The 20,429-nt window shown below is 34.3% G+C and overlaps 8 protein-coding genes and 1 non-coding gene across 14 annotated transcripts; 4 read left to right on the top strand and 5 right to left on the bottom strand.

Moving 5' to 3' along the window:
* Nucleotides 1-19: 19 nt before the first annotated feature.
* On the bottom strand, nucleotides 20-3,620 carry LOC116424084 (ribonuclease P protein subunit p40). The gene is made up of 6 exons (XM_031970019.2): nucleotides 3,477-3,620; nucleotides 3,235-3,379; nucleotides 2,747-2,911; nucleotides 701-826; nucleotides 439-622; nucleotides 20-363 (listed from the first exon to the last, which is right to left on the bottom strand). The coding sequence occupies exons 1-6, from the start codon at nucleotides 3,600-3,602 to the stop codon at nucleotides 21-23; spliced, it is 1,089 nt and encodes a 362-aa protein (XP_031825879.1). The 5' UTR covers nucleotides 3,603-3,620; the 3' UTR covers nucleotide 20.
* Nucleotides 870-2,753, bottom strand: LOC116424082 (uncharacterized). The gene has a single exon (XM_031970016.2). The coding sequence runs from the start codon at nucleotides 2,710-2,712 to the stop codon at nucleotides 1,141-1,143; it is 1,572 nt and encodes a 523-aa protein (XP_031825876.1). The 5' UTR covers nucleotides 2,713-2,753; the 3' UTR covers nucleotides 870-1,140.
* LOC116424083 (RNA-binding protein NOB1) lies at nucleotides 3,513-5,985 on the bottom strand. The gene is made up of 6 exons (XM_031970018.2): nucleotides 5,795-5,985; nucleotides 5,555-5,687; nucleotides 5,259-5,470; nucleotides 4,864-5,191; nucleotides 4,448-4,782; nucleotides 3,513-4,366 (listed from the first exon to the last, which is right to left on the bottom strand). The coding sequence occupies exons 1-6, from the start codon at nucleotides 5,864-5,866 to the stop codon at nucleotides 4,106-4,108; spliced, it is 1,341 nt and encodes a 446-aa protein (XP_031825878.1). The 5' UTR covers nucleotides 5,867-5,985; the 3' UTR covers nucleotides 3,513-4,105.
* Nucleotides 3,782-3,854, top strand: TRNAM-CAU (transfer RNA methionine (anticodon CAU)). Its single transcript has one exon. It is a non-coding gene; the product is annotated as a tRNA-Met (tRNA).
* A 48-nt stretch (nucleotides 5,986-6,033) lies between the features above and the next one.
* Nucleotides 6,034-7,682, top strand: Fadd (fas-associated death domain protein). 3 transcript variants are annotated; one of them, XM_076372728.1, is made up of 7 exons: nucleotides 6,034-6,286; nucleotides 6,421-6,676; nucleotides 6,809-6,845; nucleotides 6,906-7,049; nucleotides 7,132-7,262; nucleotides 7,330-7,478; nucleotides 7,545-7,682. In XM_076372728.1, exons 2-6 carry the CDS (start codon nucleotides 6,512-6,514, stop codon nucleotides 7,450-7,452), a joined length of 600 nt encoding a protein of 199 aa, XP_076228843.1. In that variant the 5' UTR covers nucleotides 6,034-6,286; nucleotides 6,421-6,511; the 3' UTR covers nucleotides 7,453-7,478; nucleotides 7,545-7,682. The 3 variants fall into 3 exon arrangements, with proteins under 3 accessions (XP_076228843.1, XP_076228842.1, XP_076228841.1); XM_076372727.1 differs by having other exon boundaries at nucleotides 6,034-6,309; nucleotides 6,421-6,845; XM_076372726.1 differs by having other exon boundaries at nucleotides 6,035-6,286; nucleotides 6,421-6,845.
* eIF4E4 (eukaryotic translation initiation factor 4E4) lies at nucleotides 7,264-14,917 on the bottom strand. 3 transcript variants are annotated; one of them, XM_031970005.2, is made up of 4 exons: nucleotides 14,759-14,917; nucleotides 8,797-8,975; nucleotides 8,414-8,731; nucleotides 7,264-8,342 (listed from the first exon to the last, which is right to left on the bottom strand). In XM_031970005.2, exons 1-4 carry the CDS (start codon nucleotides 14,792-14,794, stop codon nucleotides 8,228-8,230), a joined length of 648 nt encoding a protein of 215 aa, XP_031825865.1. In that variant the 5' UTR covers nucleotides 14,795-14,917; the 3' UTR covers nucleotides 7,264-8,227. The 3 variants fall into 3 exon arrangements, with proteins under 3 accessions (XP_031825865.1, XP_031825866.1, XP_031825867.1); XM_031970006.2 differs by lacking the exon at nucleotides 14,759-14,917 and adding an exon at nucleotides 9,385-9,568; XM_031970007.2 differs by lacking the exon at nucleotides 14,759-14,917 and adding an exon at nucleotides 9,158-9,232.
* On the top strand, nucleotides 10,107-13,356 carry Pof (RNA binding domain-containing protein painting of fourth). Its single transcript, XM_031970003.2, has 6 exons — nucleotides 10,107-10,524; nucleotides 10,783-11,457; nucleotides 11,542-12,044; nucleotides 12,121-12,529; nucleotides 12,610-12,957; nucleotides 13,038-13,356. The coding sequence occupies exons 1-6, from the start codon at nucleotides 10,513-10,515 to the stop codon at nucleotides 13,092-13,094; spliced, it is 2,004 nt and encodes a 667-aa protein (XP_031825863.1). The 5' UTR covers nucleotides 10,107-10,512; the 3' UTR covers nucleotides 13,095-13,356.
* PCNA (Proliferating cell nuclear antigen) lies at nucleotides 13,784-15,895 on the top strand. The gene is made up of 4 exons (XM_031970004.2): nucleotides 13,784-14,143; nucleotides 14,307-14,472; nucleotides 14,567-14,711; nucleotides 15,134-15,895. Exons 1-4 carry the CDS (start codon nucleotides 13,923-13,925, stop codon nucleotides 15,385-15,387), a joined length of 786 nt encoding a protein of 261 aa, XP_031825864.1. The 5' UTR covers nucleotides 13,784-13,922; the 3' UTR covers nucleotides 15,388-15,895.
* On the bottom strand, nucleotides 15,637-19,853 carry LOC116424078 (uncharacterized). 2 transcript variants are annotated; one of them, XM_076372723.1, is made up of 6 exons: nucleotides 19,504-19,853; nucleotides 18,294-18,535; nucleotides 17,633-18,160; nucleotides 17,462-17,566; nucleotides 17,242-17,391; nucleotides 15,637-17,169 (listed from the first exon to the last, which is right to left on the bottom strand). In XM_076372723.1, exons 1-6 carry the CDS (start codon nucleotides 19,511-19,513, stop codon nucleotides 16,783-16,785), a joined length of 1,422 nt encoding a protein of 473 aa, XP_076228838.1. In that variant the 5' UTR covers nucleotides 19,514-19,853; the 3' UTR covers nucleotides 15,637-16,782. The 2 variants fall into 2 exon arrangements, with proteins under 2 accessions (XP_076228838.1, XP_076228839.1); XM_076372724.1 differs by lacking the exon at nucleotides 19,504-19,853 and adding an exon at nucleotides 19,068-19,485.
* Nucleotides 19,854-20,429: the final 576 nt, after the last annotated feature.

Here is a 20,429-nt window from a genome sequence, read left to right as displayed (position 1 = left end):
GAAAGAAAAAAAATGTATGATCATTGAATATTCTTTGGTTTATTATTTGAACTCAGACTTTTTCGTATAATAGAATTAGCGGCTGGTCTAAATACAATGGTGTAACTATTATCACCGTCAGTATAAAACGTGTGTTCCTTTAAATCCCAGCTAACTGGACTATCTGAAAATCCCTGTACATGTAAAGCACACCATGGCATAGTGTTTCGCATCAATACATATTCTTTTATGGCCTTATATAAACATGTTACTTGCTGCCTTGTAAAAAACCCAGTCCATTGTAAATATTTTACTTGACCAACATCTACAGAAGGTGATGGACAGACATATGTATTTACATAGTCATCTGATTTAGTATTTTTCCTGAAACAATTACTTTGTTACAATAGAATTTTCATTAATTTCTTTTAATGATCTTCTAATATATTTCATACATACAATTCACCGGAAATACTAAGAACTCCAAGCCACTCAAAAAATTTATCGTTATCACTGTCTTCTGAAATTATTGGTATTCTCAGAGAATACTCAGTTTTTTGCATAAAAGTTTGACGACAAAGCAGGACGTTGTATTGATGCTCATAAAACCATGCTGCTACCGATGATGGGCATAGATTTTCATCTTCAAAAGTAAAATAAGTCGCTTAAAGAACTTTATGCAGAGGTAAAACTAAATTCAAGAAAAATAAAAATACTTTACCTGGTGGATTCCAAGAAATTATTACATCGAATTTATGCTTAAAACGTTCCTTTAACGATGTTCGAACACGCTCATAATTCTTCTTGCCAGGCGTAAAGCTTTCAGATTTTAAATCAATTGTCACGACTTTGATTTTGCGTTACCGGTAAAAAAAAATAAACGAAAAATAAAAATAGTAAAATGTAAACTTTATTCATAAATATACAATAAAATTTACGTTAATAAATATCTACTGTTAAAAATCGTTCTTGCAAAACTGTTTCTCAACGCGAATAATGATAAGATACAACTATTAAATTACATAATTTCTAATATGCACAAAATTATTAAATTATTATTTATTGGTTTCCTTTATACAACTTTATTGTATAGAATGATGTAAAAAAAATATATATCCTCCTAAATTGTTGACAATAATTTAATCACTTTTTGAATGTCAATTATGCAAATGATAAACTTGGACTTGTATCCAAATTTGTATTAGTGTTCTTTAATTCTTCTCTAAAAAGATTTAACTCTGCAGATGACACTCCTTGCCAGTTTTCTAATTCGGATAGCCGTCGTAAGTTATCACAATTTTCCATCAATAGCTGTATAGTTTTCATCGATAAATCATGACTGTACAATATTTTGAGCTCCTCTAACTTATTCATTGGATTCTGCAAAAGTATTCTTCTCATTGCTTCGTCTCCGATACCAGTCGATGAGCCCAATTGTATAAATTTAATATTTATACAATGAGAAAGCAAAAACTCTAGGTGCATATTTGTACATTCTGCTACACACTTAATTCTTTCTAACAATCGAAAAGGCGACACTGCAAGCTTTCTTGGATATGTTTGCGCGCGTTCTAAGAACTCACAATTATAAAACATTAGGCTTCTTATATCTGGGCAATACTGACTGATAGATATCAGTGCATTCAAATCAATTTCTTCTACATGCTCTAAATGTAGACTTATAATCGTATTACCTTTAATTTCCAACAGTGTCTTTATTCCATGGGTATAAAAATCACAAGATAAGAGCTTTAATTCTTTTAAACAATCAAGAGTAGCGAGAATTGTTAAATCGACAATTCTTTCGTCGCGTAATAAACAAAGGCTCGTAATATATGGACACATGTCAACTAAAAGATATAAATGTTGCATACTGAAATTTCGACTTTCAAACGTTCTTATGTGAAAAGAACTTTTTACATCGGTTTCTTTTTCATTGATAAGCTCTAAAACGAATCCAAATTCATCGCATCTGCCGATATCTTGAATATTCAAATGCTCTAAGAAGAGTTTTGAATAACCAGGTATACTCATAGAAGTTCTACATAATTTGACTCGTGTTAAATATTTACATGAAAGTAAAGGAGCAACGCTTCTGTCTGTAACAGACCTAGATGCAGTTGCATCTAGCTTTCGCAGTTTTTTACAATGTTGAGCTAGGGCCATTATAATATTATCTGTACAGTCAAAACATAAAACGAAGCATACTAAATTCGGCATAACAGAAACTCCATTAATAATCATTTTTTCAATGTCTGATGTTCTCCAACCAGCTGAACCTGAGCCCAAGTCTAAAACTTCGAGGCCAACCATGTCATGCAACTTATTGTAAAGCACATGTCTCATAATTTTAGGCCAAACAGAGAATTCGATCGTTCTTAAATGTGCATCTATAGCTACTTCTGTTAAATGAAGAGCAACCGTCATTTCCGATAAGAAAGCTGTGGTTAAAGCAAAGTCATTGTATGTACCTCTAGTTTCTTTAACTAAATTTACAACTGCAGTCAACACAGCTACAGACATTTTATTGTATAAATTTTGTGGTACATTCGAGCTTAATAAATTTTTCATGAATTTTACCATCGAATGTAATTTAGTACTTCCATATTCCGGATTTGTTTTAGAAATGGTGCAAACCAGCTTTGTCATGTATCTACCAAAAGCAATTACAAATTCCCCAATGGAATATAATGCTAGATCTACTAGCATAGGGACCTGGTGCTTTTTTGGCATTTTGATGTTTTTTATTTAACTCCTTAGGACTTACCATAACGTGTATGTACTTTACGGTCAAAAAACGAGACCTTTCCTTCTAAACCAAGTGTTTGAAAGTCTTCAGTTAATAATGTCAGTATTAAATGACCAGTAGGAGTAATAGCAATTGCATTATCCAAGTCTATTTTGTTTCCAATTGTCAATAGGCTCAGTTCTCCTAAAACATTTATCAACATATACATGATACTCATATTTAAACATATTACCTGCTACTTATTCATTGTACTATAGAAAATTATGATGCCATTATTCCTTACTTTAAAATCTTGGCATTAATCCATAACGATTTCCATTTATAAAGTAACGATAAAGATGATTATTTCTACTATATTTAATTATGCCATTAAAATTATTTATTATATAAACAATAAAGGTCAATTATTTTTATTGTATTTAATTAACTTGTCAATTCTATTTGAATATATTCTATTCATATTCTATCGGATAATTAATAATAATTCTATTATATTGTGTGTTTACCTTTTTTAACAAATGCCTCAATGAATTCTTTGTTTATTAAGTCAGATACGTTCACTGCATTGATGCGATAATAATCACTATCTTCTAAAACGCAAGTTTGCAATTCATCCGGAATTCTGACGGTGTCAGGAAGCACCAAAGATACCTGGCACAAAGCCAAAAGTAATTGCGAATTATGTAAAGATTCCTCAAAACATAACCTACGTAAAATTTGAATTAATTTAAATCAATTTTTTACACACAGAATGATTGAAGAAGTGTGTCCCAACTATGTCCAGTACATCTGTTCTTTTGAAATCTCTCTTTTCTAAAAGAGTAGAAAAATGATGTTGAGGAGGCTTAAAGTCCCATACTTCTGGGCTAAGCATTTTAAGAACAAATGAGTAGTTTTTACGATAGACAGACTTTCATTTTCACTTCACAGTACAAAATCAGTCACTCACACTATCCATTGCGCAGCTTTTAAAGTTTATTTTGTAGAATTTATTCCACGTGCTGTTAAGTATTTCTCAAATAAATACAACTTTAGTGGCAAAGTATTCCACAAGCCTCGGTAGCGCAGTAGGCAGCGCGTAAGTCTCATAATCTTAAGGTCGTGAGTTCGATCCTCACCCGGGGCAATTTCTTTTTATGTTATTACATAAAATGTCCAAATTAAATATATATATATAATTTTTAATTTTTGCTCACAAATGTTCATTGCGTCGCGAAATTTCAAAAGCAGATAAATAGGGTTGCTAATTTTTAGAAAAAGAAATACGTCATAAGTGTGTATACCTACATATAATATAATATTTAATTTACATATTTAAAAGTCTTATATTCTTACAATGAATAATACATGAAGATATAAATTAGTTAATTAAAATCATTATTTTCGTCTTCTTCTAGTTTCGTTTGGATTTTTCTTCATCCAATATTTAAAAGATCCTCCTGACCTTATACCTAGCATTGCTGATTTAGAATATACGTCACGCATAATAAATGGAGAGTAGCCCGCTATATAATCATCTTGTAAAGGATCATTTTTAGTGCGAGCTAATCTTGTTTGTCTTTGGTCAGGTAGTGGCTGATCTTCACAAAGAATAGGATTGTTTGCATGTTTTCCACCTTTTGGCATTGGCAAAGAAAACTAAACAAATTGTTTCAATTATTAGATAATTATCATTAACTTAGAAATCAGATAAGAAAAGATGACAAGAGGAGAGCTTACTCTTTTGCCTTTCTTCGATATTGGTTTTCGGAAATTAATATGAATTTGTTGATTTCCTTCTCCATCTAAAGTAATTGCAACCTTCTTTAATGTTTTATTACCACAACTAGGACAAAAAACTTTCGTCATGATGCTGGTAGTCTTATAACATGCGTAACATCTGAAGATGAAAGTTTTCATTTGTTTAATTACTCTTCCATCCAATGCAACCACGTTCAATCCAATCTGTTTTAGAACATTTTGCATAGCAAAATCCATTGTTAAACATGCAACAGTTGCAGGTTTCTCTTCTAAAAGTTCTGAATCAATTTCCTTTTTCACAATAGATATGTTTTCTGTAATTAAAAAAAGATTTTACACATCTTTCAGAAGTATCTTGTATATGAAATATTTTAAAGAATATTGAAAAAATGTACTAGGTGTAATCCATCCACTATCATCATCATCATCTTCATCTTCATCTTCATTTTCATCTTCATCTTTATCTTCATCTTCATGTCCATCTTCATGTTCATCTTCATGTTCATCTTCATGTTCATCTTCATGTTCATCTTTATCTACATCTTCATTTTTATTTTCATTTTCATCCTCATGTCCATCTTCGTCATTTTCATATTCATCATATTTAGTACTGCCTTGCTCATCATCAGATGGCCCAAAACATCGAGGAAGAATAGTATTAACTTCGTGTTCTGATAGTTCACAGGTTAACTTTGAAAATTTAGAAGATAAATCTTCTTTCTTCTAAAAAAAGTTTTGAAAGTCACATCTAATTTTAACAATTTTAAGGAGAGAAAAGTGATATATTTACTTGTTTCTCTGGCATATAAAAACCAGCTAAAGGAGTATGAAGATCAGTAGCTTCCTGTGCATGATAATCTACTGTTTTTGATACTGGTGGAACAGTTTTTAAGTGATCTGTTCCTAATTTTTCCTTTTCCAATTGATATGTTAATGCAATTACTTTTATATCAGTTGCTGATAAACTTGTGTAATCACCAGTTCTCTTAGCGAATTCTGTGACTATAAATGTAACATTGAAATTGTTATATCTTAAATTTATATATTAAAGTATTCTTTAAGTATATACAAATTACATTATATTACCAAATTTTATGTTCTCAGCATGTGCAGTTTGTACTATTAAATCATATGGCAAAACAGCTAATCTTCTTAACTGCCTTTTATTTGTCACTTCATTTATCACATCTTGTTCTGTTATTATATTAACTCCGATATCCTAAAAATATTATTTTTTATTATCACATTGCTATAAACTGCAAAATACTTTTTAAATATCAAAATGTAAATAGAATATGTGAACGTTACAGTTATTTAGAGATTTACCTGTAAGGCTGCATTTTTTATAAATCCGCTAGTATCAACAATTAAATATTGCACTTTCTGATTTTCGTTCATGTTTACTAATTTCCACGAGAAAATTGTTTAATAGCATATATGCACGTGGTCCTACGACAATAAAATATTTATCAACGTTATAGCGAGTATCTATGAATGTCATACTCACATAACAGCTGTTGCATGCATATAAATATGTTCGTTTTCAATATACTCATTCATGAAAACATGCCTTGAAGTTGTAGCATCATAATAGTGTGGGAGCTACGATCTTCTTTGATAGATAATGTGTTAATAGTTTGCTCGCAGATTACGAATTTTATTTTTCATTTGTAAATGTTTAAAAGTTTACCTAATAAATTAATATATTTGAACGTAAACAAAAGATAATAAAGATCATAAACTTCTGTTATTATTTATAAAACATCCATATGTTTACCAACATTGAAACAAGAGACTTTTAAACATTACTGACAAAGTGTAAGTTCAGTTTACTTAATCATGTAGGTCAAATTTTAAAATTATGTACAATTATTAAAATTGAAGTATATATTTTTACATCTTGTGTAAATGGGAATTATAGAAACATTGTAATAAAATTTTTACCTTTTTAGATCTTATCAAGAGATAAATAAGTATTGGTTATAGTATTGGACTTTGTAAAGGGGAATTCCCTCAGTAACAGTTTCTTTAATCCAGTACATAATGAACGTACAAGTCAAATATCACTGTCTTCTCACAGAATTTTTATCTGTTGCTCAGTTATATATCAATGACACTGTATTATTAACACTTAAAGATTATTATGAGCATCATATAAATTCAAAACGTAAATTAAGTCAAATTAAAGATTTAAAGGCATTAATAAAGGTATTAGAAAAACGAGATATTCTTAATATCAATAATATTGAACCTCTTCTTTATATATCAAATAACTTTTTACATGAATTACATATATTAAATTCTATAAAAGATTATCAACTTTTCCTTGAAAACACACAGTGCTCCAAATTTTGTGACATGTATCAAGATGACAATGGTGAGTCCTTAGTTTCATAAGTTATATAATATATTTTAATCATAGCGCTTTTTTCAATAGAACCCGAACACAAAGAATCATTAAAAGAAGTTGATATACAATCTGAAAGTACTGAATCTGAATGGAGATCAGCATTGCAATCATCAACATCAACATCAACACTTTATTCTCATCCGGAACAAGATACACTGCTTCAACAGAAGGGTAAAACATACATTTTCTATGGTATATATTATTAACCATTATACAAATTGATGAATGCTATATGTTTTTTTTTTATTTAAAGTTTTGTCACAAATTTGTGAAAGAATTGGACGTTCTTGGAGGGACACAGCTAGATACTTAGGTATTCCAGAGTATCAAATTGAAATCATTCAACATAAATATCCTTCTGACATGAGAGAACAAAGTTATCAAGTAAGATGTATAATTGATTTATTTTATACGATTCTTTACATTAATATTAATATAAATAATGTTTTAGGCATTAAATCTATGTATATCCAAGTATTCTACTGACAATTGGAAACTGAGTTTAATACATGCATTAGAAAAAGCACGACGCAGAGATCTCAAAGAACTGGTTGAAAAATTAGTTTTAAAATAAATTGGAAGAAAAATAATTTAATTCTTGTAAGTTTATTTAAAAAAAAAATTATCATTTATATGAATTAACGTCTATGGTATCATTTATTTCAGGATAATTAAAAGTAAAAAGGTATATATATATATGTATATATTGCAGAGGCAGGAAATTGTGTTTTTTATAAACTTTTTAAGAAAAACTTAAATATAACTCTTTATTAAAGAATATCGAGAATATTATGTAAATAGTGCTATCATTTTTAAGTAGGTTGCTGTACTTCATTTTCTCATATTTTTCACAATTGCTAACTTACTTCCGTAGGTTTTTGAATAAAATTGCTTATAGAAAATTTTATTATTTATATCGATGGTATGTATTACACATGAGAAAGAACATGTATGAAAAAAAACTACTTATCATTTTTTATAATTGTATGCTTTATAGTATAAAGTTTATACTCTTCTTTGAAAAATACAGCAGCCTGTGTAGTTTTCACAATCTAGTTCTAAATTACATGTTTCATTAATGTAAATTTTTATATTAATACAATATACATCTATATCAGTGCATATTTATTAGTATTTGTTCATTTACTTTCATTAAGAAGATACTTAGCTACAATGAGGATGTAGTTTTTTAAAAAATTTTACGCTGAATTTTTATTTAACCATTTTGACCAATTCAATTTTGTATTTCTTTATGATTAATGCATTTCTTGTCCAGTTTGACATTTTTTAATGAATAATGATGACATTAATGTCACATTAATGTGACATTAATGTAACATCAACAGTTTTTAGATCATATAAGCATTTTTTGTTTGACTGGTTACTTTGACCATAATATCTTTATGTATTTGATATCCTATAGGTACTTTTGATGTGATTTTTAATCTCTCCCTTAATTTACGCCTGTAAGAAAGGATATAATTAAGTAATTAATTAATTAATTAAGTAATTAGTAAATATTTGACCCAACTTACCCAATTTCCAAGACACTGTCTTCACTATTGGCATTCGCTGTCCATACTCCAATTTTATCTCCTTTTGTTCTCACATTAACTACAGCTCCACAGACATCATCAGAGTACCCATTAAAGGCTTCACCAATCATACATAAAAGAGTTTCTAACCAAAAGTGATCTAAATCTGAGACCCTCTGTTTTTTATCTAAGTTTATAAGCCACCTTCCACCAGCTTTATTAGCATCATCTTCCCACATAGGTCTAATCCCTTGCTTGAACAAGCTGTAGTCACAACCTTGTTTCAATTCGGATGCAGGTTTTATGTGGTTGTATATACTGCCAATACAACAGATATTAAATTATAAATCTGAACAATAAACATTAACAAATATTTATAATACCTCCAAAAATCTTCCGCTGTATCGAAACTCGTGATTTTTCTCTGACTCTCTTCCCATGATTTACTCTTATCCGGTTCATAATACCAAAGCGTCCATGTATGTTGAAGTGGATGTTTGATTAAAACTTCTGGTGGGAATTCATCGAAATTCGTTACTTCTTGCTCCTTTCGTTCAACTTCCTGAAAATTAATTACATATGTAATTTTTTATCCAGCTTTCTTAACCTCTACCCTACTAACATGCACATATAAATATGTGTGTCACTTTCTAATTTCATAAAATAATTTCATATACAGAATATTTGTAAGGCATTTATATTTGCACTAAGTACGTATCTTTAATATTAAATAAGATATATTACAATATTCTCATCGAGTAACATAATATGCCCTTTTTAAATTTGTTAGACAGTTTTTACCATGCATGGGAACTGATGGGAGGGGTAAAAGGTGTCGAACGACCATGCTGTTTTAATGAAAACCTATACAAGTTTTTTTCCAGTATTTACAATAAAAGTGTATTTAGACAAAGTGTTTTATTTACTTTTAAGATGTTTTTGGTATGATAAAATATATTACAAAGTAATACCTCAATTTCTTCTGTATTAGTCGTAGCCATGTCACACCAACTACATGCACAATATGTTCGCCGAGTTAACTAACAAGAGGGGCATCTATCGGTGAAATTTTTTACGCCAAAAGTCCTTTCCCTAAGATAGAAACGCGAAATTGCGTCGGCGCACCGGGATATTATCCAGAAGTTTAATAAATAAATTGAAAAACAAAGTAACGATTACATTTGTATTATTACGATATAACCAATATATATATGTATATATATTTATATATAGAAACGTCGTGAACACACAAATAAGGAACGTAATCTTGAAAATACTAGACTTTTGTATCTATCTTTCACTTTTCTCTCTGATAGATGGACAAAAAATATTTTACCGGCGCGGGAATTTTTTAAAAGTAACACATTATTTTATCCATGACCACATGGCCATTCACTTTTGTTTCATTTCAATACTTCTCTTACATGAGATTGTTTTGTTCAAATATTTTTGACTTCCTATTGTTTTAAACATCCAAAGAAGTATGTGTAACTTGCGCGTTTGCTAAAGTTACAATTCAAATTTTTTATCTTATCATTGTAAAAAAACATTGAAGAATTCAATAAACTGTAAAAATTGTTCACATATACGCATTACACATAATTTACAATTCCATAGATAGTAGAAATTATAATGCGAATATGATTTTCTGAAAATTCTGAAACATGATAAATCAGCTGTTATACGTAAGGCGATGTGTTTAAAATGATTTTTATTTTTCAATTTCTAATGCAGTCATATTTTCGGTTTGTCTATGCTGTAATATCATAATTAATCTTAATATATTTAGTTTTACTTAAAATTTGAAATTTAACGATTGCATTCAAAATTAGGTACAAAAGTTTCAAGTGCAGAGACAGTTAACGTTAGTAGAGAGTAGTACAATTAATCACAAATAAATTCGAGTTATAACTCCATTTCGTTAGTTTACAAATTTATATAAGAATAATGAAATAGGGGTTGGTAACCCTGTTATGCATCGCAACAACCAGTAGCTTCTACTGACCACCCTCGTTGCTTTACTTAAATGATGTATTTACATTATAAGTTAAAAAGTTGAAGAGTATTCATTAAAAATTAAGAACAGTTTTATCCACATTATGAAACGCTCGGTAAAGACTTATTTCTCTATTTTCCATAGTTATACAATAGTTATCGCAATACATTTACATTTATTTCTGTTAAGGGTACTATTAGGGAAGGTTAGTTTGACAGCGGTTGTTGGGAATGCGTTCGTGTATTTTATATACGACTAAAGTGATTTAGCGAAAATAATATTAAATTAACATTCTTAAATAATAACTTTTTGTGACGGTAATTTAATTTTAATAGATCCTTACACTTTTCGATCATAATTTTTCATTTTACAGATAACTGAAGAAAATGGAGAGACAAAAAGATCTTTCGCCAAACAAGAATGTGTTACTTTTGGATATAATGGTTCCTATCCTGCTTATACTACAGCATCTTCATCCCCTTCAACTGTCACGCAACCTTTACCCGGTCAACCCCCATTACCTCCTATGCCACCTCCATCCAGTGGAGTACCGCCGCCTCCTCATGTTTTTGGACCAGTGCCTTCTCAAGTTACACCAATTCAAGCATGGACACATCCTCCTGCACCATGGCAATGGATAACACCTCAAACATCACCCCTACCACCTCCACCTCCACGTGATATGACCACAAATTCGTTTCAAAGAGAAATGCCTCTAAGAGGTAATTATATGAGACGTGAAAGGTTTAATCACAATAGAAGCAATATATATGTTCAAAGAAATAACTTCCATCGTAAAAATAAAAGGCTTGCACGGTTTGGACAGTCTCAGGGTCAATTTGATCAGGCAGCATATTTCGGTGCAACATTGAGTAGTAGTCTTGGTTTGGAATGGCAAAGAAACAATTATGCTACATCTGCAAGTGATGCTATTATGAATCATATGCCTGTTCCTCTTCCTAATCATCCTTTACCTTCCCTACCTCCAGGAATTCTAACAAACCGACATGGAGAAGAAACTTCAGATCAGGATGTTAAAATTGTTTTGGTAAATGTTAGAAAGTTGAATTAACAGAGCTTCTTGAAGTCTTTGAAACATCTTGAATAACATAACTTAACTTGGTTGTTTTAGGAAGAAGTTGTAGTTAAAAAGAATAAGCAAAGGAAACCTATGTCACAAAGTTACCCTAGTCGACCATGGAATCGAGAAGATGCAGAAAGAGCTTTGAAGACTGAGAATGAATACAACAAAACGGTGAAAGCTCAGAGTCTCATAATCAAATTCCCAGATCCTGATTTGAATAAAGATATCGTTAGGGAATTTCATCCTGGCATACAAAACATACATTTTCAAAGTCCTAGTGGTCCTAGATACTGTTTCATACAAATGGCAGAGAGTGTTGATATCGATGAAGCTATAAAAGAATTGGAGAAAATTCCGTTTGGAGTTGGACATTTAAAAGTTGAACGAAAATCCCTAAGGGATGAAGATAATCCAATGCCCGAGGAAATAGACCCTTATACATTATATATAGGGAATTTACCAGAATCCGTTAATGTTAATGAAGTAAAAAGTAAATTTCCCACAGCTGCTAGAGTAGACGTAGGCTATGCACAGAAAATGAGAAATACACGGTAAATTATATTCGTCATATTCAATGTAATGCAATAATTTTATATACTTATATCTTATATTTGTATTACCTTTCAGTTACGCTTTTATAAGGTATAATAGTGTAGATGAATCTATATTTGCTTATAAGCAAGCACATGATTTAATGTGGGATACCAGAAGTATTATTGTTAGATTTAGAAGGCAGCGTGGTAATACTTGTCTTCCTGGTGAACCTAAACCAAATGTTAAGAAAGTGAAAGAAGAGCCAAATAGTAATTCTCAAGTAAAAAATGAACAGAAGGTTAATCACACTGATAAAACCTTGATAAATGTAGAAAGTAACGTAGGAAATAGATTACAAGACAGTTCCAGTCAGACACAGAATAAGGTCATATCTCAGGTACCAGAACAAAATACGAATTTGCAATCCTCTTCATCTTCTTCATCTGTGCCAGCATCAATAGCATCAGCTAAATCAGCGCAATCACAACAACAACAGCCATGGGTAAAAATATATACATATATTTTACATTTTTCAGCCATTTTACATTTATGTGAAATTTTAAAAGTAATTATTAATTTCAGACCAGTCAACCACCTCAAATACCTCCAGCGTCGGAAGCACCTCCACCGTGTCCAGCTGAGACAGAATCAGTTTCCGAGACTATAATGCTTACGGAAATCAAGGAAGAACCAGAAGATTACGAGGAGATGGATATGTCCTGTCATATTCGATCCGATGACGACATAGACGATGATGTAGATGATGACGACGACGACGATGAAGAGGAAGAAGAAGAAGATGATTCCGATGACAACGAGGATAATGACGACGACTTTGAGGAAGATGAAGGAGAAGAAGTGGATACAAACGGAAGATTATCGTTCACCGAGAAACAAGAAGAAATAAGGAAAGATTCTGAGCCAGCTGATGTGCGTAGAATATATTTAATTATTTGCCATAGAAGTTGATTAAGCTTCAGAAATCTAACTTATACTAATTTTCATTTCAGCATCTCGATCAAATGTTCAGCGAATTGGAGAACATGGCTGGTGATATCGGATTTTAATACACACCAACGAGGATTACCTATTTCCATAATTATTAGTATTCTATTTTTTAAAAATTTAATTTCGTACATGATGTGTAAATATCCCTAGTTGTAAACTATAACGAGTGAGACTGCATTTATTTAAGTATGATGTTAGCAATTGAGTCGTATTTAAATACTTTTATATCCATATGTTTCCATCTCATAAATTTTTGTTCTTAAAATATACTTGTACGAAATTCTTTAAACCAGTTGCGAATATGAATCAATTTTCTCTGTATATTTACTTCGTATTCGATTGATTTCTTCCAATTCTTATATTAAACAACTTTCGCCATTTATTAAACTATTTTTTATAAATTATATTCTGTTATGATTTTATACTTTCTAATTATATAAAAGTTTACTTAAAATTGAACCCTATCCTTTTTAACAATATCAATTATGTGCTTGCATAATGTTTCCAGGTCAAAATTTTCGAGTACTTAAATTTTGATATTGCACGTTCACACGAATATACTAGAAAGACATTTTTTATGTAAAATAAATTAATGATTTGTCATTTATATATAAAGTAAAAGGTGTTTCATTGTTTCCGATAAGTTTAAATTAACTTGGGATGATTCTGCGTTACTTTGTTGACTAGAATTACGAAACAGTGTTCATTACTCGATTTGAAAATTAAACATGTTTCCGGTATTCGGGGATGCCATCTAGTTCCGAGCATTTCGGCGGTAAGAAAGCGCGGGTAACGTTACCGGTCTGAAGAATTCTTTCAAGTGACGGTAGTTGTTTGAATCAACTAGTTTACGCGCATTGGTAATCAAGAAAAAGTGAACCGGCAAAATGTTTGAAGCACGTTTAATACAAAGTGCGATCTTGAAGAAAGTGTTGGATGCAATAAAGGATCTTTTAACCGAAGCAACCTTCGAATGTTCCGATTCAGGAATCCAAGTTCAGGCTATGGACAATGCCCACGTTTCCTTGGTATCACTTAATCTCAGAAGTGATGGTTTTGATAAATATAGATGCGATAGGAATTTGTCAATGGGCATGAGTGTTGCATGGTAAGGCTCAATAGAAATTTCAATAGTGCTATCTAGTATATGCAAATTATTTATAAAATACTATAGAAGATAAATGTTTATAATGACAAAGCTCTCTTTTCCTGTATAAATTAATTAGATTAACCTTTAACAATAGCTAAAAGTAAGCAAACTTCTTCCCTAGCATGTCCAAAATTTTACGATGTGCTGGTTCAGAAGATACTGTCACTTTGCGAGCTGTGGATAATCCAGAAAACATTATGTTCATATTCGAATCACCGAACAAAGAGAAGCTTGCCGAATATGAGATGAAGCTTATAAACATGGACCAAGAACATCTTGGTATTCCTGTATGTTTTCTTTTGTACATAATAATTCAGTACTTCTTTAGCAAAATATATATGAATTCGATTATATTATCTAACGATAATGGTATTTTTATAGGAAACTTCATACTCGTGTGTTGTAAAAATGCCATCCCAAGAATTTTCCCGTATTTGTAGAGATTTAAGTCAATTTGGAGAATCAATAACATTTGCATGCTCTAAGGAAGGCATAAAGTTTAGTGCTTCTGGAGACTATGGACAAGGTATAACATTTTTGTATTAAATAATTCGATATAATAACAACACTTACCTCAACTGTATAGTATTTTCTTTGTCTCTGTAACATCTTATAATCAAGATTCTTCAACTGTGGAAGTTACATAGCAACTGATTGAAATTAAGCAGTGTCCTAGAAATTGTTTTGTTGCTTGACCTTGTTGTTGTAAAGACGAGGTCATATGTATGTGTATATAAACATACATACATATACATATACATATGTATTTACATAATGGAGCCTGTTTATATTCTCATATTTAAAGGAATTGTACCTTTCTCTAATGAAACTGATTTAAAAATGCAAATGAATTAGAAGAAGTATATATTACAAAGTGTAAAAATATATCTATACAATTGACATTATAATGTTATTAGTATATTCACATAAGATATTTCTTTTTTCCAGCTACTATCAAGTTAGCACAAACAGCGGACGCGGATAATGAAGAAGAAGCAGTAGTTGTTAATATGCAAGAACCTGTGAAATTAACATTCTCATGCCGTTACCTTAACTGTTTTATAAAAGCCGGACCACTTTGTGCACAAGTACAACTATCCATGTCCAATGATGTACCCCTAGTATGCGAATACAAAATTGGCGATATTGGACATATCAGATACTATTTGGCTCCGAAAATTGATGACGATGAAGAAAATTAAGACTCCTAGGAACATACTTCGGTACATAAACTATATCATAGTTAATGCAGCAGTGTATCATAGTATCGAATCATTTTATATAAGTATTTCGATCTTGTCGTTTTTTTTTTGTTATTTATCACGGTATTAGACGTTTAAGTATTTTCGAAAATTTTACTTTAAACGAAATGGTATGAGTTACACGTATGAAAGAGAGAAGGTATATTTTGATATCCATTGTTTGAGGAACGATTAAGGATAGTTAAAAAATACTTTGAAGGTTATATATTTAAATTTTACATTTAAAAGTCATTTGGCTCGTCACAGTGTTAGCGCAACGTAGAATTGACACTAAGATTCATAGTAAGAAAGACACGATCATGATTAGCATGGTAATGCGGTGTCAATCTTGTAAGATTTATATTGTTACCGTTTCATAAACTGTGACAATATTTTGATAATATTGCGATCTTTTTTTTTTTTTAAATATGTAAGAAGAACTCAATATATTTCCAAAACATTTGATAAATTTTGAATTACGTGTTATCCTTATATCCTAGCCTAATTGAAAGTTCAAGTTTGTTTTCTTACTTAACTTTTATCTTATCTCTTATACCTTTTTGTGTATAAGCTAGTTTAATATAAAAATACATAATTAGCTTACGAGCTGAGGGAATAAGAGGGCTACCATGGATGGAATAGCCTAGAAGTATACAGTTAAATCTTACACAATTTGGATCTTGTATAGTCACTAAGTAATTAAATATTAATCAATAGATGTTGATTTAAACTATGAATTATTTTTACACGCACGTACTGCGAAGACCTGTATATCGTCGTCGTTCCTATTCATACATGTTTAAATCAAATTTCTAATTAAAATAAATACTTTTTTTCATATCTTCTATGTTAAAACGAATTAAAGTCGCAACAGAACAAGACATTTTGGCAATAGTAATCAGCCTCTTTGGTTTTAAAGCCCTGATATTGCTTTTCGTGTTATCAACGGAACAGCACTGAAATTTAAAACTAAAATAATCTTTCAAATAATGCGTTGACAAATACGTATTCAAATTAAATACATACATTTATCGAATGTGGCGCGCGAACGGAAATATTTCAAGAGTTGTTCATTGAAACTTTTCAAGAAATATCGCCTATGCTTTCAATTTTCAATATTCAAAGAATACGTCGCGCGCGCGCGCACGCGCGCTCTTCAATAGCCTTTTTTTTCTTTTTAACTTTTTTGGACCAATTTGACACACTTACGCAGAGTCGCGAATCTATATAGATTTGCTCCGTTAGTATGCGAGCATAATTTGAAAAGTATTATTTAGGATGTTACGTGACGCTCATTTTATAAATGTGGTACAAACGAAGAAACAGAATGTTGTACATTTGAGAAATTATAAAGACTTAAGCATTTGTGTTGCCGTTACTCCCGTATAAGCTGGGATGTACATACTTATCATGCAATGTCCTTAAATGCCTTAGTAAATTACTTTTCACGTTGAAGCCTTTTTTACAATAGGAACAAAGAAAAGGCTTTTCCCCCGTATGTGTTCTTTGGTGGATTACCATCGACGCATGACTTGGGAATTCTTTTTGACATATGTTGCACAATTTCTGATGACTGTGAACTCTTTTTGGTTTAGGTGGCGCCGAGTTGTTCATCAAAGCTAATTGCTCCTCCGTGTGTTCCGTTTGTATATGACGTACCCATTCCTGAGGCGTTGAATACATATTACCACAAAGGTCACATTTTAACGGTGGAAAATCTTTGCTGTCGTCATCCACGTCACCCTGAAAACAGTGATCCACATTTAACCACAGTTTCACACATACAAATACTTATTAACACTTTTAAACATTTACCTTCCGTTTTTTCCTCCGATTTTCGGTCATGTCGGCGTGTGTAAATTCAATGTGTCTGACCCAATCCGACGGCCGGTTAAACGTTTGACTACACATGTCACACGTTAACGGTGTATACTCTTCTTCTTCGTCCGCGCTATGTACGATCTCCTGTAAAGAACAGAACTCTGACATCGACCGTATCTTCTACAATGTAATCATAATCTAATATATCACGTACAGGTTTAATATCAATTTCGTGGTCTATCGTCAACGATTCAGACGGATCGATGGTCTCCTCCCAGATCGGTTCGTCTTTCACTAAAAGCTCCAAGTTCAACTCCGTCTGAAATACACATAGAAAAAGGTGAACCACCGCGTAAAACGACAACACGTTCACGGGTCGCCTTACATTTTCGCCGTCCTCGCTCTTAGATTTATTGGATTCTACGTCGCTATTGCTACTCGTTTTTTTTTTCTTCCCGTTCGCCTCCATGTTCTCCTTATTCTTGTTCTGCTCGTTATTCTTGTTCTCCTCCAACACCTTCTTGGTCTCCGGTTCGGTGTTCTTCTCCTCGACCTTCTCGACGCTCTTTCTCTCTGAGGTAGGTTTCTGTGGTTGTTGAACACTGTTCTGCACCGACGTTGTCTGCTGTACATTCTCGACGATCTTCTCGGCCGTCGGTTGAACTAGTTTAATCTTCTGAATCTGCCCCGTCAACGGCGGCTGTTCCCGCTTCTCCCGGTCGACCTTCTGATTGTTCGACAGGATGTTCTCCTTTTTGCTGCCGGTGTTCGACCGCCATAAACCGCGGACGCGCAGGATGTCGCCGGCCTTTAACACGCCTTCCAGCTGATCGTTTGTGACGGTCGCCTCTCCGCTGTACATGTACTGGATCAGGATCTTCAGCGTGCGGTAACCGATTTCCGTAGGCAACACCTGAAACGATAACGGTACGTCAGTGATCATCAGAGTATTACTGAAAAGTGTCGCCGCCAATGTTCAACGTAATCATTCATCTGTCTCGTCAACAGGAACTCGGGCATCAAGAATTCCAACGCGTTATACGTACCACGATTATAGGAGCGTTCGTGTTCGCCCCGAAGTGGCATGTTTGGAAAATGTGACTGAGATACGACGAGCAGGCGGCGAGAACGAATCGATGGGCAGCCACGTGCCGACCGCAGGATGTCGCCAATAAAACATCCGCGAAGGATTCTGAGTGCAGCAACGTCGCAACAGAGCTGTGCAGATGCGCGCCATAGCTGTGCCACTTGAGTTGATAATTATCCGAAGCAGCGATAGCCATTTTTTCTGTGCCACATGAAAGAGAGAGAAAAAAAGGGAATGATCAATTTAATATTTCCCACGTCCCCGTTTAGGTTCTCTTGCGTCCTTATAGAGCCTGTTGCGTCGCCCGCGTTCTCGTCGCATTCGTGCGATTCCTGCGTCGCGTATCGATCGAAACGATAAATATTCCAAAAGAATAAACAACGAAAGAACAACCGTCGGTAATTATATCCGCGTCGCCGACGAACGATCCGTCGCTGACGAAGGGAACTCTCCGTAGATCGATGGCAAATAATCGACGCGTACGATCACCGACGAGCCAATAGGATTTTCCGATTCGTCCGGTGCGAATTTTGAAAACGATCGACAGAATCCCCGTCGGCCTCGATCGAATTCACCCCGCAGCGTTGAGCGTTCCCTATTTAAATATTCCTCGCGACTCTCCGGGGCGATCCATCCGACGACAACGGCGACTGTCAGGTCGAACTGTCAACGTTCGAGTTCGAACGCGGCCGAGGTTCACGTCGGCACCGAACGCGATACGACGATTACGCACCGTCTCCTCCGCCACCCTGATTATTCACACCCTCGCCTCGATCTAGCGACGTTCGTCCGACGACGACGGGCAGCGTACACAAAACATCCTCGGCCCTGTGCACCAGAAAATAATCACGGTTGGGAATGACGTTTCTCACGGCGTGACACACCGACGTGCGGTCGCACAATTACGAAGGCCGAACAGGCTAGGATCTCGGATCGTTGCCGCGTTTCCACGTATTCCATCGATTCCCAAAGTTCGACCGTGTCGTGCGGGCACACGGCCGTGGGATTGCACGATATTGCCCGTTGCGTCGCACGAACGTCAACCGACGGGGCCGGAGTCGGGCGAGAAAATCTGGCGTTGCGTCCGAGGCGGTGCTTGGCTCCTCTTCCCCTTCGGAATGTTGCCTCCCGACGAGAACCGGGACGCAGCCGTTGTCAACGTGGGTTACCTGACGACATCGGTCAGAAGCTCGGGAAGCCGCGTCACTCTGGTGTTATAACCCCTTCGCGTCTATTTAGTCGCACGATAATTCCTGGACAGGATCCCGCGTCGCCACGGTGTGTCTCGCACGCGTCGTTGGTGTTTTGAAAGGCGCTTCGCGCGGATACGGGACACGGGGCAGATATGAGCATCGAACCGCCGCGTAGGGGCCTAAAAATCGATATTTCGGTCTTTGCTCCATCCTCTCCGGCGGTGCAGCCGTGCTCGCTCGCTTTCGCGGCTAGGTAGGGTGCCCCCCTGTTCATCATCGATTTTCCCGGCTACCAATCGCACGCATCCATTTATCGCATCGATCGCCCGAGCTGATTTCAGCGTTTGCGTCCGTCCGTCCATCCGCCCGCTCCACGATTCATGCCCGTGCACCCCGCCGTACCCCACCTCGCACCACGTCGACGTGCCAACCCGCCCCTCGAGCCACCCGGCCACCACGTTCATCCTCCCACCCCGACGAAACCTCCAGCTACTACCTTTAACACGTTGAGTGCCGCGTGGACCATCGGTGTGCCACGTTCGACTTTCCTCTTGGACTGTTTTCAGAATTTTCTCGCGGAAACGGACGCTGCGCATGCATCACGCTCTGCCCCCTTAAAGTTAGCCTCGTCGGTTGTACTTCGAATCGACGATGCTAGATTACGAACGAGCGTCGCGTGGACCTGTCCGTTCGACTTTTCTTCTCAGGTTTAACCCCTTCAGTCTAGGGTTATGACTCTATCCTGAGTCATATGATCGTTCCAATGAATTGGGACAATTTTTACGATTTCATAGAGCGCGATACACAAAATGGTAGATATAATATTAAACCATTTGTATTAAACAAATGTTCTCAAATCAACGGTTGTTAACCGGTTGGTCACCGGTGACCCCCATAGCATT

The sequence above is a fragment of the Nomia melanderi genome, chromosome 12, assembly GCF_051020985.1.
Source record: "Nomia melanderi isolate GNS246 chromosome 12, iyNomMela1, whole genome shotgun sequence".
NCBI lineage: Eukaryota > Metazoa > Arthropoda > Insecta > Hymenoptera > Halictidae > Nomia > Nomia melanderi.
The sequence above is the reverse complement of the archived record's forward strand: the minus strand, read 5'-3'. Positions and strand labels throughout refer to the sequence as shown.

Coding starts and splice junctions, on each gene's coding strand:
- LOC116424084 (XM_031970019.2), bottom strand. CDS start 3,602: ATGCTTAGCCCAGAAGTATGGGACTTTAAGCCTCCTCAACATCATTTT. Junction 827..2,746: donor TAAAGTACATACACGTTATG/GTAAGTCCTAAG, acceptor GCAAAATCAAAG/TCGTGACAATTGATTTAAAA. Junction 364..438: donor CTTAGTATTTCCGGTGAATT/GTATGTATGAAA, acceptor TAATTGTTTCAG/GAAAAATACTAAATCAGATG.
- LOC116424078 (XM_076372723.1), bottom strand. Junction 18,161..18,293: donor CGAACGCTCCTATAATCGTG/GTACGTATAACG, acceptor TTATCGTTTCAG/GTGTTGCCTACGGAAATCGG. Junction 17,567..17,632: donor AGAGCGAGGACGGCGAAAAT/GTAAGGCGACCC, acceptor TGTGTATTTCAG/ACGGAGTTGAACTTGGAGCT.
- LOC116424083 (XM_031970018.2), bottom strand. CDS start 5,866: ATGAACGAAAATCAGAAAGTGCAATATTTAATTGTTGATACTAGCGGA. Junction 5,471..5,554: donor TGCTGAGAACATAAAATTTG/GTAATATAATGT, acceptor TTACATTTATAG/TCACAGAATTCGCTAAGAGA. Junction 4,783..4,863: donor TAGTGGATGGATTACACCTA/GTACATTTTTTC, acceptor TTTTAATTACAG/AAAACATATCTATTGTGAAA.
- PCNA (XM_031970004.2), top strand. CDS start 13,923: ATGTTTGAAGCACGTTTAATACAAAGTGCGATCTTGAAGAAAGTGTTG. Junction 14,473..14,566: donor AAGAACATCTTGGTATTCCT/GTATGTTTTCTT, acceptor GTATTTTTATAG/GAAACTTCATACTCGTGTGT. Junction 14,712..15,133: donor TTCTGGAGACTATGGACAAG/GTATAACATTTT, acceptor TCTTTTTTCCAG/CTACTATCAAGTTAGCACAA.
- Pof (XM_031970003.2), top strand. Junction 11,458..11,541: donor AGGATGTTAAAATTGTTTTG/GTAAATGTTAGA, acceptor TGGTTGTTTTAG/GAAGAAGTTGTAGTTAAAAA. Junction 12,530..12,609: donor CACAACAACAACAGCCATGG/GTAAAAATATAT, acceptor TATTAATTTCAG/ACCAGTCAACCACCTCAAAT.
- eIF4E4 (XM_031970005.2), bottom strand. CDS start 14,794: ATGTTACAGAGACAAAGAAAATACTATACAGTTGAG. Junction 8,732..8,796: donor ACAGCGGAAGATTTTTGGAG/GTATTATAAATA, acceptor TTGTATTGGCAG/TATATACAACCACATAAAAC. Junction 8,343..8,413: donor GACAGTGTCTTGGAAATTGG/GTAAGTTGGGTC, acceptor CCTTTCTTACAG/GCGTAAATTAAGGGAGAGAT.
- Fadd (XM_076372727.1), top strand. CDS start 6,512: ATGAACGTACAAGTCAAATATCACTGTCTTCTCACAGAATTTTTATCT. Junction 6,846..6,905: donor CATGTATCAAGATGACAATG/GTGAGTCCTTAG, acceptor TTTTTTCAATAG/AACCCGAACACAAAGAATCA. Junction 7,263..7,329: donor TGAGAGAACAAAGTTATCAA/GTAAGATGTATA, acceptor ATAATGTTTTAG/GCATTAAATCTATGTATATC.
- LOC116424082 (XM_031970016.2), bottom strand. CDS start 2,712: ATGCCAAAAAAGCACCAGGTCCCTATGCTAGTAGATCTAGCATTATAT.